The sequence below is a fragment of the Panthera leo genome, chromosome A1, assembly GCF_018350215.1.
Source record: "Panthera leo isolate Ple1 chromosome A1, P.leo_Ple1_pat1.1, whole genome shotgun sequence".
Taxonomy (NCBI): domain Eukaryota; kingdom Metazoa; phylum Chordata; class Mammalia; order Carnivora; family Felidae; genus Panthera; species Panthera leo.
Genome location: NC_056679.1, coordinates 176,502,685 through 176,517,877, shown reverse-complemented (window position 1 = coordinate 176,517,877; position 15,193 = coordinate 176,502,685). Strand labels below are relative to the sequence as shown.

At 48.9% G+C, this 15,193-nt stretch overlaps 1 protein-coding gene across 1 annotated transcript in view; it reads left to right on the top strand.

The window, feature by feature from the left end:
- NEURL1B (neuralized E3 ubiquitin protein ligase 1B) overlaps nucleotides 1-15,193 on the top strand; it is a 34,907-nt gene that overhangs the window by 17,640 nt on the left and 2,074 nt on the right. The window contains exons 2-3 of the mRNA XM_042946631.1: nucleotides 317-862; nucleotides 12,790-13,509. Of these exons, the coding sequence (XP_042802565.1) occupies nucleotides 317-862; nucleotides 12,790-13,509 (1,266 nt within the window). The remainder of the gene's footprint in view (nucleotides 1-316; nucleotides 863-12,789; nucleotides 13,510-15,193) is intronic.

Here is a 15,193-nt window from a genome sequence, read left to right as displayed (position 1 = left end):
CTGGTTGTTGTGACAAATTCATTGGTGTTGGCCCTACTGGGAATGAAACAGCTCTGAAAAGGTTTTCACTACACACACACACACACACACACACACACACACACACACAAAGCCTCAGTTTGCTCATCTGTGGAGTGGGTATTGTGACATTGTGTGATAGTCATAGGTAGGCTGGCGGTAGCTGGAACCTTCCCAAAGTTTATCAATTACCAGTCTAATGAAGATAGACTTTAAAATGGCAATGATTATTAAAAGTAGAATTGGGGCCGTGAAAGTTCTGAGAGGCCCTAACCCTGCTGCCTGTCTCTTCCCGCAGACCCGAGCCCGCCGGCACGCCTCCTGGCCACCCGCCCATGCTGTGGCCCAGGGCCGGAACGGCGCCCGGTCCTAGGCGAAGCGCCGCGCTTCCACGCGCAGGCCAAGGGCAAGAACGTGCGACTAGATGGCCACTCGCGGCGGGCCACCCGGCGTAACAGCTTCTGCAACGGCGTCACGTTCACGCAGCGGCCCATCCGACTGTATGAGCAGGTGCGGCTGCGCCTGGTGGCAGTGCGCCCGGGTTGGAGCGGTGCATTGCGCTTTGGCTTCACGGCGCACGACCCGTCGCTCATGAGCGCCCAGGACATCCCCAAGTACGCCTGCCCCGACCTTGTCACGCGACCTGGCTACTGGGCCAAGGCACTGCCCGAGAACCTGGCGCTGCGTGACACCGTGCTGGCCTACTGGGCAGACCGTCACGGCCGCGTGTTCTACAGCGTCAACGACGGTGAGCCGGTGCTCTTCCACTGTGGCGTGGCCGTGGGCGGCCCGCTCTGGGCGCTCATCGACGTCTATGGCATCACGGATGAGGTGCAGCTCCTCGGTAGGTCACGGTCTGGACCAAGCAGTAATTCTGTGTGCATGGATGTGTATTTCTTTCATACTCACAAACAGGAAGGGCTTACTTTGCCAAGCCTTGTTCTAACCGGTTGACGCATTTTCACTCTTATTTTTTTTACTTTTATTTTTTTTACCACAACCCACCATCCTCATTTTACATATGGGAAAACTGAGGCACGGAGAGGTTAAATAACTTGAGTTGCAAAGCCAGGACTGGAACCCACACGGGTTGGGTCCAGAGTCCACGTCCTGGCCCAGGTTCATTCAGACCCCTTCATTAGGTACTTGCGCATTTACTCATTTTTTTTTTTTTTACCCATTCCTTTGCTGATTCCTTCTCTCCCTGTTCATTTGCTCACTCAGTCATTCACTCACTTATGCATGTGTTTGCTCGCTCACTCATGCATTCAGTCATTAACACATCCACTTACTCAGCAATCAAATTTATGGCCCAGTCCTCGCACATCTACAGTGTCCACTGCCAGGGGCTCAAGGTCCACCCGGGAGGCAGGCAGACAAGACAGGCTAGGCCTGACTCTAACAGAGGAGGCAGCCACTAATGCTGAAATCTGGTGGTGAGAATTCCTGGGCGTAGAAACCCTTACCTTGAAACTTTTTTTTTTTCTTTTAAAATGATTTAAAAGTCACATAATGTCAAAGTAACCATTTTAAAGTGTACAATTCAGTGGCATTCAGTTGGTAACCATCACCTCTAGTTCCAAAACATTTTCATCACCCCAAAGGAGACCCATATCCTCATTCTCCCCTACCTCCAGCCCCTGGAGACCACTGACCTGCTATTTGTGACCTCAGCTCTTGAACTCACAGGTTACATGTGAGCCAGCCCAGCCTGGATTTCTGGGGCAGTAAAGGGAGATCAGTTTGCTCAGAGAATCTGGACGTAGCCCTATGTGTCATTTACTTGCAGGGAATACACAGATCTCAAGTTTGAGTTTTGAGAGACTTATACACCTGCCCATAACCCAAGAAAGTTCCCCTCTTTTGGAAGCAGCCTGTGTTCTGATTTTTTACCACAGATTAGTTGCACTTATTCTGGAACTTCATATAAATGGAATCATACAGTATATATGCATTTCTGCCTGGCTTCTTCATCAAAGCACAGTATTTTTGAGAATCATCTATGTTGTTGCCATGTAAATCAGTAGTTTGTTCCTTTTTAAGTGCTGAGTAGTATTCTGGGGTATAGATGTACCCTGGTTGGTATATCTGAATGTCTGGGCTGTTTCTGGGTTTTCTGCCTTGCACCTTGAAGGAACGAACACTCCAGCCCGGGCTCCTTGGCCACCACTGCCACCCATACCACCACTGGGCAAGGAGGGAAAATGCATGCATCCCGGCTGTGCCCTCCTTCCAAAGAAGAAGGAAGGCAGCAGAACTTCTGAGGATAGGGTTGAGGGGTACCTGGGTGGCTCAGTTGGTTGTGTCCGACCATTGATTTCAGCTCAGGTCATGATCTCATGGTTCGTGAGATGAAGCCCCACATCGGGCTCTGCTGATAGCAAGGAGTCTGCTTGGGATTCTCTCTCTCTCTGCTCTTCACCTGCTTGTGTGTGCATGAGCGCTCTTTCTCTCTCTCAAAATAAATAAATAACCTTAAAGGAAAAAAAAAAAAAAAGAGAGGGTTGGGAGTCACACAGACCTCTGTTTTATACCTGGCTCTCAACTTGCCAGCTGTGTGGGCTTGGCCAAGTGACTGAACCTCTATGTACCTCAGTTTCATCCATAAAATGGGTTCATGGTAGCACCACCTCATGGCATTGTTGGCAGGGTGACACGATATATGAAAGGGATACAGCTCAGTGCCTGGCACATAGAAGATACTTAAGAAATAACATCTAAGAAATCAGAATCTCTGCCCATTTGCATGTAGGAGGAAGCACATGTCTGAATTCCATGCTTAGGCAGACCAGACTATGAATAGCTAACCACCCTGTAAGCTGGGACCTTACTTGGGCATTTTAACCATATTCCCCCACACTCTTTTCCATGGAAGGTTCTGCATTTCACCTCCAGGAGATGTAGATTTCTAAAGCCTCCTAGATCTCCTGTCACTCTTTTTTGGAGTTCTTTATTCCTACAGAGCAGAGAAACAATCACTCCTCATTCACCTGCTCCCTCACATAGCCCATGTGTTGAGGTAACAGCCAAGAAATCACAGTCACCCAATAACCAATGCAAATGGCTTGGGGTTTTTTGAAAATACAAACTGGAAGCAGCCTTTGGTGACTTAGTGAATCTGAATAAACCTGTGAGGAGTCATGGACTCTTCCCCCATTCGCCTAGCAAACTTTTATTGAGCCCCTCCAATGCCTCAAGCCCCATGGAGGAAAAGGAGAGAGCCCCGCCTGGAACACTGGTATAATGTGGCAGACGTGAGTCAGTTTCCTTATCTTCAGGTAGGGCCTGAGATGTGCTGGTTGATAGGAAGCACCTGTAGTACAGGTGCCCCAGGACCAGGTTCACAAGTGAGATTCAAAGGAATTCCATCTCTGAGTGATAGGAGTCCAGGTGGATTTCATGTCTTTATACCTCTATGAATTACCTTTAAAAATATATATATACGTGTGTGAAGAGCTTATGGTGCTTTTACAATCAGAAAGGGAAATAAAGTTCTTTTTCTTTCGGAAGGTTATAGGAGATAATGGGGAAGTTTCTAGCATGTGATCAAGGCTGAATGTTTCCTTCCCAGGGGAAGAGCAAATTGACATTGGGTACATCTGGGTAAAGGGATTATGGGTGATTCCCTCCCCCCACCACCACCAAAGTTACCAATGATTCATGATCAGAAAAAAAAAGTTATAATGAAAATAAGCTAAGCTTTCATGATTTTTTATGGCTTGAGCTCAGGCAACAGGTACCCTACTGTTGCCAGCATGAGGAAAGGCAGCATGAGAACCACAGAAATTCCACCATAAATGGGATCTCCCTCTCCCAATTCTTGGGTGAACTGAGCTTTCTAATGGTGGTGTCTAAGGTAACAAGTAGATAAACACAAGGGAGCCAGTGTTTGTGTAATCCAGAACTCTCTGATTTCCTTTTCCTCACAAGGAATAAGGAGGTGACATAGTTCCTTTAGAGACTGTCAGCTGTAAAACTCCAGAATAGAGATCCCCTCACCCCTCCCTCACAAGATTGAAAACCAACAAATGAAAGTGTCACTGAGTAAGGTTGTCAAATTGAGCAAATAAAAATACAGGACACCTCATTACATTTGAATTTCAGAACAATAATTTTTTAGTGCAAGTATGTCCCGTGCAATATTTGGGATATACTTTAAAAAGAATGTTTTTCTGAAATTTGAATGTCCCTGGGCATCCTGTATTTTATCTGGCAGCCCTCATCTGAGAAGCATCCTCCCGGTCTTGTGAGGTAGGAGGACCCTTTATTTGCCCTGGAACTTGACCTAATGTGAAGTCTGAGAAATAAAAACCTTCATAGGCTTCACATAGTTCTCTTACTTGATGGAATTATGTTCCTAGCCCAGCTTCCTCCTGCAAGGATGGGGGGTGGGGAGCGGGGAGGGTCCAACTGCAGCAGAGAAAAGCTACATCTATGTGACCAGACCCTGGTGTGCCTACTCTCTTGACATTCTCTTTCCTCAAAGGAGGGTGATTTAGTTCTTTTAGATAAAGAATTCAGGACTCAGAGAAGGGAAGTGACTTGCCTAAAACAACCAAGCTTGTGAGTAGCAGAGCCAGGATTAGAACCCAGGTGCATCCATCTCTGTGGTTCAGGGGTTCTCAGCTGTGGCTGCACATGGTGATCACCAGGGGCACTCTGAAAACCCCACCTATCAGCGTGCACCAGACCAGTTCAATCAGAACCTGTGGGAGTGGCCCCCAGGCATCTAGATTTCTTAAGGCTCTGGTTGTGATCACGAGAGTCCCCTTTGCACTGGTGCCTATTCCTCTTCCCGGCTGGGTGCCAAGCTGAGTTCTTCAGACATGCCAGTTCAAGGCATGGTGTCATCACTGGACCACGAAAGCCCCTTCTCGTTTCTTTTCTGCTTCATGCCCAGCTGCCATTCTATACTCCCGTTCACCCCATCCCCTGCCCAGATAGGCACCACTCTGGTGTTCAGTATAAGTCCTTGGATGTATCTTTAAAAAATATGTATAGTTTCATATGTATATATGGATGGGACTGTACTAAGAATCTTACTCTTTTTTTTTCCACTTGCCCCATTTTCAGATTTATCTGTGCTGCTGTGTATCTGTCTGGTCCCTTGTTCCCTAGCAGCTTCCACACTAATGGACTAGGTGCCACCAGGTACCCGCATCCCTCCCCACCCCCAAGCAAACTACACTGCAGTGCCTTCTCCCACAGGGCTGCATTGTGGCCCTAGCGTTTACCAAAATTCCCCGGGGGACAGACCAGGATGGCCTTGCTGGACCTGGAGCAGTCCCATCCTGAGAACCTGTGATTTCTCTACTCCTCCGAGCCAAAGAGAAGGGGCTGAGCCCAGGCAAGTGACTTTCTGTTGAATTTAGTAGTTCTTAGACCCATGAGAGGAAGGTTTGGCCAGGTTTCCCCCTCCCTTCCCTGGCTCCTCTGAGAAGCTCTTTCCTGGAGCTCTGGAATTAGGCCCCATGCTGTCCTGAGGCAGCTCTGTCCCTCTTTTAGACACCTCAGTAGTGGTCACTGTCACAGCCCCTTTGTCCTTCCTCTGCCCAGTGGTGGAAGGCTGTGGCAGACCAAATAAGCAACACCAGTCTAAAGCCATGGCATTGAAGGCTGTGTTGTCAGAAACCTTAGTTGTAAGTGGCAAAAACCGGTTCAATCTTGCTTAAGGAAAACAAGATGTCTCATGACTGAAAATGCAGGGGAACACCTGCCTGTAAGTCTGGCTTGATGCAGGAACCCAATGAACAGCACCTGAAATACTGACCTGCCTTTCTTACCCTCCTATCATCTTTGTTAGCATCATTCTCAGCTGAGCTCTCCTTTGGGGACCGGAGGGGGGAGGGGGGAGGGGGGGGATGGGCAGGACACCAGCAGCTTCAGTACCATGTCCCACCATAATAAATCCAGCAGGAGAGCTGCTCTCCCACAAGGTCTAGCTAAAGTTCAAGGTTTAGACTCCTTGCTCTCCATTGCCAGAAGGATGGGATAGAGTGGCCAAGGCCTCCTTCTCAAGGTAATCTGTGGAAGTGGGAGGTGGGTGTGAGGCAGTTCCCTCAGAAGAAAAGCTGGGTGCTGGAACCAGAAAAGGGGTCAGATGCCATGCAACCAGAAACAACAGCTCTGTATAGGCCTTGCAGGGGAGTAATTTACCCTTGAAAGCCTTGAGCCCCGTCTGCCAGCTTTACCTGGGTGTTATCTTCCAGTCCTCATAAGAACAGTATGAAGCAGGAAATAGCATCACCCCCCATTTGCAGATCAGCATGGATGGATAATTTGGCTAATGTCACCTAACAGTTGGTGGTACTAGAGTTGGTGTTTATTGTGTATTAGTGTTATGAACAAAGTGTTTGACAAGGACTTGCATTTATGGATCCAGATGCAGGGCCTAGAGATCAACTGTACCACCCCATGCTTCAAGTGAGGAAACTGAGGCCTAGAGAGAGGCAGGGACTTGCCTGAGGTCACCCGGCTGATAAGTGGTCATGATAGGGAAGGGGGTTGGGCTCAAGACCCTGGGAGTTGCCTCAGCACGGGACCTGTGAGCACCCCACATCATGCAGAGGGGGAATGGCTACAGGTGGCTACATCCAGAGCCTCACTGGGGAACAGCACAAAGTAATTGGCTTTTACAGTTAATATTTTCTTTCCAAACAGTCCAGGCCAGCACCCACCTCCCTGCCCCAATAGTAAGGCATTTGCCTGGCAAGGTGGCCTGAAGGATTGTCTCCTTTCCAAGTCTGGGGTGAGATCTTCAGTCTGTGGCCACTGGCATATCCTATTAGGGACTCCTGAAAGTCTACTCTGTGCCAGGCACAGTGCCAAGCACACTGTTATACCACAGATCTACCATTAACTTTCCCCACAGGTCTATGAGACAGGGGTGAGGGTCCTTACATTGCAGATGGAAACTGAGGTCACATCCAGGACTGGCCAGGGTCCAACAGGTCTGTCTCTCCTGGTTCAGTCTTCTTTGCTTGGAAAAGCATGAGTTCAATGGCCCACACACCTGGCATTCACACCCTTTTTTGTTAAACCCCAACACCCCTGCCTTGCTGCCTGCCCTCCTGTGGCCAAGACTGAAAGAGCTCTGCTCCTGTATCCTCCTGCCTGTTTGGGGACATTGCTCCTATCATTTCTCCCTTTCTCCAGCCTCACTTTCTCTCTCGCCACAGGATTATTCCCATGAGCACACAAAAGAGGTCCAGTAGTTTCCATTAAAAACAAAACAAAAAAACGCCCTTGACACTCTCTTCCACCAGCTACTTTCTCATTGCTCTTCAGAGCAAAATTTTCTTAAAAATATCTATATGCCACCCTCTCCACTTCCCTCTTCAGCTCATCCCAGTGATCTGTATTTAATTTTAAAGGTTTAGGGTGAAATTTAAAATGCAAATAGAGGTCCACTTTCTTTAATGTACAAAGTATGAGGAGAACCAGTAGTAAATTATACATTTGTTTACACCATTTACATATATACATATGGTCAGATATAATAGAGTTTTCCACATTAACTTTACTATTCAAACAATAGAAAGTGGGTAGCAATTTAGGAAGTATGAAAGGGATAAACCTCAGAAAGACTTTTATACCATGTTTATTCTACGCTGTGTATGGCTGTGTGCTCACTTCTCCACTGCACAGAATTCAGTTGTGTATAAAACTGAACCAATCAGAAGCTGAAGGAGACAAGAAATGATGGGTCGATAGCCTGATGCACTGTCATACAATTCAGACGATGGTACAGCTACCAGCTTGTAATTTTTAGGCACTGCAAACAAGGCTTTCTCTTGAAGTTGAACCAAAACCAACTTAGGTTCTGCAGGCTCTAATAGGTACAGGAAAAAAGTCGATGCTGAGGAGGTTCAAAATTTGGTCTCTACCAGTTACCAATGCAGTCAGCAATCACCCAATCTGGCAGGACTCCACCTTGATGACCAGTATCTCTGTCAGCATTTTAGTCCTTCAATGTCATCTTCTGGGTTAAGTTCACCACCAGACACTTTGAAGAAGGTTGCTCCCAACTGTAACAGTGGCAAGTGGGGTGGCTGGTGCTCAGGTACTACCTCACAACGATTTTATCCAATTCCTCCCTCATGCACTGAAATCTGGCTGCTACCAAGCTGTCCTCACCATTTCACCACACTTCAGCCTGCAAGCTCTCTGACGGCTCCACACTGCCAGATCCACAGCTCAGCCCCGTCCTCTTTCCCAGCCTTTCACTTTCAGCACAGGTGATCTCTCCCAGCCTCTCTCACCTGCTTGTGCCTCCTGGCTTCACAAGCCCCCAGTTTTACTCCTGCCTCCCTGGCTGCTCCTCCTTGGCTTCCTTTCTGGCTCCTTCCTTGCTTGTCTCCATATGCTGAGAGCCCCAGGGTTCTATCATCAGCTTTCTTCTCCATCATGTAATACAACACGCATGTAGAAAAGTGTACAAAACGTCTGTGGAGTTTAACAAACCATCCTAAAGCAAGACCATTTCTCCACCTACCCTCTTTCTCCAATGATCCGAGCCCATCACTGGGGCCTTGAATCCCGTCTTTAGGCTGCTGGTGCCCAGGTCCATATTCCCAGTCCTGACGCCTCCCCTGAAGTCCGGACTTCCTTCTACCTACTCACATCTCCTCCTGGCATCCAAAAGGCATCCCACACAACACATTCAGGCAGCCATCCCCACTGTCAGTGAAGGGCACCACCCACTCGGTTGATTGGTCCAAAACCTCATGAGTCATCCTTGATTCCTCTTTTCCTTGCCCTGCATCCATTCTGTCAGCATGTCCTGGCTCTTCTGCCTCTAGTGCATGTCCTGAATCAGTCCTTTGGAGACAATGAAGTGACTGATGGATGGTTCCTTCTGTCTCTTAACTCTTCTAGCCTTCCTTCATTTTCATCTTCACACAAAGATGGGGTTTCTCTTGGGACATAAATTCTGCTTTACGTCCAGCCCCAGACATATTTGACCTGAGAGAGCTAGGGAAAGAAAAGAAAGGCAAGAACCCAGCTTTCTCCCAGGTCCAGGGAGAGTGGGAGGTTGGGGAGCCAATCCGAGTCACCCCAGTCTCCCTGTGCCTGGCCTGGGACTGCTGCTCCGTAGATGTTTGGGGAAGGGGCAGAATGGTTGGACTCTTCCCCTCGGGGGTCACATTAGGCCCCCTGGGGACTGCAACTCCAAGAGCCACTTGTCCTGAGGCTGAGTCCACATGCTGGCAGCTCAAAGAGCTAAACAAGGACAGCTGAACTTTGGAAGCAGTACTGCTAGTGGTCGTGGGGTCGGTTTTGGAGTCACGTAGCCTGAGAGGGAATCTCATTATTGGGATCACCCCTGGCTGTGTGACCTTGACTAATTCACTCCACCTCTCAGAGCCTCCCACTGTGAAAAGTGCCCATCTTATAGAGCTGTGTGGGATAATGGGGAGGATTGATGAGGATAATGCATGGAGTTGCATCTGGTAGATTGTGTCTCAAAAAAATGGCTGTGTGTATTTTCATCAGGCCCAGAGAGCGGGTCACAGGTTAGAAATCTTGATAAGCTCCCTTGGTGGCCTTTAGATATCGTGGCATTTCTGCCTGTCACCAGCTGGTTCTCCACAGAGAATCTCTTGAGAGATGGATTGTCAAGTGTCAGGCCTAGGCCAGCACTGTGCTATCTTGGGACTGTCTCACTCAGAGACGCCTCGTGGGGACAAAGCTCCTTGCATACAGTGAGGAGACCCAACCTTTTCTGAAGGGCTGCTGTGTGCCAGGTACCAGGCTGAATGCTGTCACGTATGTTGTCACCCCAGCCTCACAGACTAAGCTTTCACCTCAGAGATGCTGTTCCTTCACACAATCTATTCCTTCTGTCTGCAATGGCTACACCCCACTTCCTAGGCACCACTTCCTTGGCCTTCAGACCTTCACTCCATCGTCACCGTCAGGGAGGCCTGTTCTGACCCTTTCTCAGGCCTCACTTCTGATCAAGTCCACCTTTTACACAGTCTCAAAGAACCCCAGTTCTGACACTCCCTGGTTGCATGACGTGGGGTAGCTCACTCTGCATCTCAGAGTCTGACTTTCCCCCACTGAAACATGCCCATTTTACAGAGCCATGGAGGACAGTGGCTCTTAGTAGCATTCATCACAGTTTGTACTTACACGGTTTCGTGCCTAAAGTCTGTCTCTCCCACTGGACTAGCAGCTCCACCGGCACAGGAGCCATGTCTGCTTCTTCACTGCTCTTCACTCAGTGCCCAGCACAGCATCTGGCACATGGCAAGTACTCTATACGTTTTGATCAAAAAATGTTGAAGAAATAATGATAATAATTAACATGTTTTGAGCACTTACTTTGTGCCATGTTCTGTGCTACACCCTTTATTTAAAAAAAATTTTTTTAATGTTTATTCATTTTTTTGAGACACAGACTGAGGGTACAAGCAGGAGAGAGGCAGAGAGAGAATGAAACACAGAGTCCGAAGCAGGCTCCAGGCTCTGAGCTGGCAGCACAGAGCCCAACCCAGGGCTCGAACCCACAAACTGTGAGATCATGACCTGAGCCGAAGTCGGCTGCTTAACCGACTGAGCCACCCAGGCGCCCCTGTGCTACACTCCTTATAAAAGCATCTGCTTTAATCTCTGTAACAACAGAGACCAGGATTAATCCATTTTAAAATGAAGAAGCTGAGGCTCTGAGAGGTTGTGACTTACCTCAAGTCACATAGCCAGGAAAGGCTGAAGCCAGGACTTGAACCATCTCCACAGGCCATGCTCTTAATCATACTGCACTGAAGGATGGGCTCCTATGTGGAGCTGTCAGGGGCAAGGAGGAGGAGCACTGGAGTGGAGGACGAAGCAAACACTGGCAAGGACACAGGCCCAGGGCCTGCCACAGCCAATGCCTTTAGGCTTAGCCTAGCAGGATGGGTGGGGCAGAGTCCTGGGAAAGCGTATCACATCCCACACCCAGAGGCTCTTGCCAGAAGTTGACGTCTACACCAGAAACATCCACTATCTAAAATACCTTTTCAAAAAAATACTTTAGATTTTCACACATGCCTTTGTTTTACTGATTATAAAACCAATACATGTTCATTAGAGAAAAATGAAAAATCTAAAAACTTTATAAAAAGCAAATTTCCATCCAGAGATAACCAGCATCAGATTGTTATGTATATGCTTTCTGTACTTTTTCTATGCACCCTATACATACATTTCCCACACAGTTAGAATCAAATAATATATTCACTTTTAGATCTTCTTTTGTTCACTTAATGTTATATAATGGGTGTTTTGCCACATTAATAATTGAAAACGATTTTTTAAAATATAGGTTTTCTGGTGATAAGACTTTGTGGTATACATATTTATCGTAGAAGTATCAGTTAACACACCAGTAGGCTACACAGACAGGTCTATGAACCATGGTCTGAACTTGGATGGCTAGTTTATAAAACCTGTAGATTTTTACAGGTGGGGTAGGGAGTAACATAACAGATTCTCACTAGGGGCTATGGCATGCTTTTTGAAAAATCATCTTCATTATTATGACTTAATTTTATATTTGGAAAACTAAAGAGAAAGAAATCCTTTTTTCCATGATACAAACTACAAAATGGTAACATTTAACAAATCTTAGCCAGAGGGGGCTGGTTAGAGAAGTTTGAAAAACACTTTTTCTTGCTTTACCTATTATGGTTAATGAGAATATTTTTCTAAATATGAAGTTCTAAAACAAGAACTTCACAATACTTTAATGACTCTTTCTTCTCCTGATTTGTTATTCAGAGTGGTCATCAGTGTCTTTCAGAGACCTCATTCATTCATTCATCCAATAAACAGTGAAGGTTCTTTGCCCAGCAATCTGCTAAGTCCTGACAACGTGTTGGTGGACAGGCAAGGGCTCCCATTCTAGTTGGGGAGACAATCAACAAGTAATTTACCAAAGTATAAAGACCTGTATTACCTAAATGAAACACTACTTTTGTTCCTTTTACTTAACTATATAATATGTAGTATCGTGAACATTTTTCCCTATCACTAAAAATTATTCAAAAATATTTTCAGGACTTGGACTTAAAACTCTTAAGTTTTCTGTCCTATAAAATGAGGCCATCTCTTACACATTCCATGTTTGTGCACCACCTAGGCATTGGGCTCCGCGCTGCCTTCTTTCAGAGTCAGCATGTGCTGAAGAGCCAGGGTTCTTTGTTGTGGCTTTGCCACAGTTGCTGTGTGACCCTTGGTCACATTCCTTAACCCCTCTGTGCCTCACCTCCCTTCTTTGCTAGATGGCTGGTAATAACGGAACATACCTCACAGGCTGTATGAGGACTGAGATAACACATGAAAGGAGCTTAAAGTAGCACCTGTCACAAAAGGCCACAAATAAAGAGCAAAAGCATTCACTTTTTCTTGGAGCTTATGTTCTAGTTGGGGAGGCCGACAATACAGGGTTTTCAGATTTTCCAAAACGTGAAAACCTCTGGAATGCGGCAAGGAAGGAGGGAGGAATAAAAAAGAGCGAAGAAGGGAGGGAGAAAAAAGGGAGGAGGAAAGAAGGGAAAAACGGAGGAAGGGCTGTATCTGCCCATCCCAAAGTCAAAAGGGTTATGCTTAATCAGATTCCGTGCACCTGCGGTTGTTAAGTCAGTACACACGTGAACTAGAAAAGTGAGGGGCTGTGCGGGAGGGGGGGGGGAAGGGGACCGAGGCCTGTGGGCGGCGTGGGGGGGGGGAGACTCCCCCGCTGACTGCCCGCACCCTCACCGCCCCCCTTCCGCCCCGGCGCAGAGAGCGCATTCGCCGACACGCTGACGCCCGCGCGCCTCAGCCAGGCCCGCTTCAGCGCCTGCCTGCCGCCCAGCAGCCACGACGCCGCCAACTTCGACAACAACGAGCTCGAGAACAACCAAGTGGTGGCCAAGCTGGGCCACCTGGCGCTGGGCCGCGCCCCGGGCCCGCCGCCCGCCGACGCCTCGGCCGCCGCCATCCCGTGCGGGCCCCGCGAGCGCCCGCGGCCCGCGTCGTCGCCGGCGCTGCTCGAGGCTGACCTGCGCTTCCACGCGACGCGCGGACCCGACGTGAGCCTGTCCGCCGACCGCAAAGTGGCCTGCGCCCCGCGGCCCGACGGCGGCCGCACGCTCGTCTTCTCCGAGCGCCCGCTGCGACCCGGCGAGAGCCTCTTCGTGGAGGTGGGCCGCCCGGGGCTGGCGGCGCCCGGCGCGGTAGCCTTCGGCATCACGTCGTGCGACCCGGGCGGGCTCCGGCCCGCCGAGCTGCCGGCCGACCCCGACGCGCTGCTCGACCGAAAGGAGTACTGGGTCGTGGCGCGCGCCGGGCCCGTACCGAACGGTGGCGACGCACTCAGCTTCACGCTGCGGCCCGGCGGCGACGTGCTCCTGGGCGTCAACGGGCGCCCGCGCGGCCGCCTGCTGTGCGTCGACACCACGCAGGCGCTCTGGGCCTTCTTCGCCGTGCGCGGCGGCGCCGCGGGCCAGCTGCGCCTCCTCGGTGAGTTTCCCGACCGACCGCGCGTGCGCGGGGTTTCCCCGGGAGCCCGAGGGTATCGCTGGGCAGCTCTAGCCACCGCAGGAGCCCAGACTGGAGCGCGCATTAGCGCCCTCTTGCCTCCACCTAGTCTCTTGATTCAGTAGGGCGGCCCCGAAATGTGGTTCTGACAGTGCGCCAGGGATGTCCATGTGGCTGCCCTCCCCCCCCCCCCCCCCCCCCCCCCGGCCCCAGTCCCCACTCTGCCCCCACCGACCTAAGTTCCCGCTGGGGTCAGGGCCTGGAAGGCTTTGTGCAGTCGGTAAATGACCGGTACAATTTTTATTTCTGTTGTTCTATTATATCACTTATTTGTCTTTTACAATTACATAAAATTAATATGTAATGCGTATTAAGTGTAGGAGAAAAAGTGAATACAACTATACTTAAAAGGGGATATAAGAATAACACTGCCCACAGAAAATGGAATGGAGGCTTGAGCCATCTTATTTTAAAATGATTCTTGCCTTCATTCATGCCACAAATGGACACCGAGCACCCACCAGCTGTGGGCCAGGCCCTGGGCTCCAGGATGGGGCATGGCAGAGGACAGGACGCAGGCCATGCATAGGAGGAGCTTAGAGACACAGCTGAATGGAGAGCTGCACTGTGTGATGTGTGCCACCGCTGAGTGGCTTTTCTCCCACTTGGTGAAACGGGTGGTGGCCAAGGGAAGGTTCCCAGAGAGCACAGCTCCGTTTTCATGATTCAAGAAGTAGGTCCAAAGGGTACAGAAACGGTGAACATTTCGTGTCATCTCGTACAGTTTTACACTCCTGATGCTTCTATGAAACCAATATCATTATCCCATCTCCAGATAAGAAAATTGAAGCACAAAGAGATTAACTGACTCTCCCAGGCACATAGTTGGTCAGCCATGAAGATGTTGGGCAAATCACAGACCCTCTCTGAGCCTCGATTTCCTTCTGTGTAGGGAGGGAGTAGTTACCTGCATCCTGGCATTGTCATGAGGATGAAATGATGAGTTGTATATAATGCTTTCAGCAGGTGCCTGCCACCTACAGCATGTTTAATAAGTTGTATTAACAATGACTGCTGTTTGCAGGAAGAGGAAGAATGAGGAAACAGTGGTCATCATTTGTTGGTTTAAGGGATGACCATAGTCATCATTTACCCTGAGATGAGTTTGCCTAAGTTCCCACTGGGGCTTTGGCAAGAACTAAGCCTAGAGTCAGTCTTTCTTGCCCTCCTCCCCAGCACCTCCAGAGGAACCAGGATGAGCCCCTGAGTGGTCAGGAAGAGAAGGTAGAATGGAGGCAACTGCTTTTGGAGGCCAGGGATTTGCCTTCCTGATTTCTACCTGACAGCAGCCCCAGCACTGCATTATCTGTCCATTCATCCTCAGGGTAAGGGAAGGAACATCTGTCTCACCTAAAAAATAACCCATTATTATCTGAATAATAGCTATTGCATTCAATAGCTGTGAATGCAAGGAAGAAAACTCATTTGTGTCGAACACTACTAGGCAGAAATCTTGTAGTTGCAAGTGACAAAACCCCAATGTGCCCTGTACCAGAAGGGAAATGTATGGTTACACATACCTCAAAAGTCTGGGAATGTATTGGATGGATTCAGGAACAGCCGGATGTAGGTGTTGAAAGCATGTAATCGGGATCCCATCCCAAAG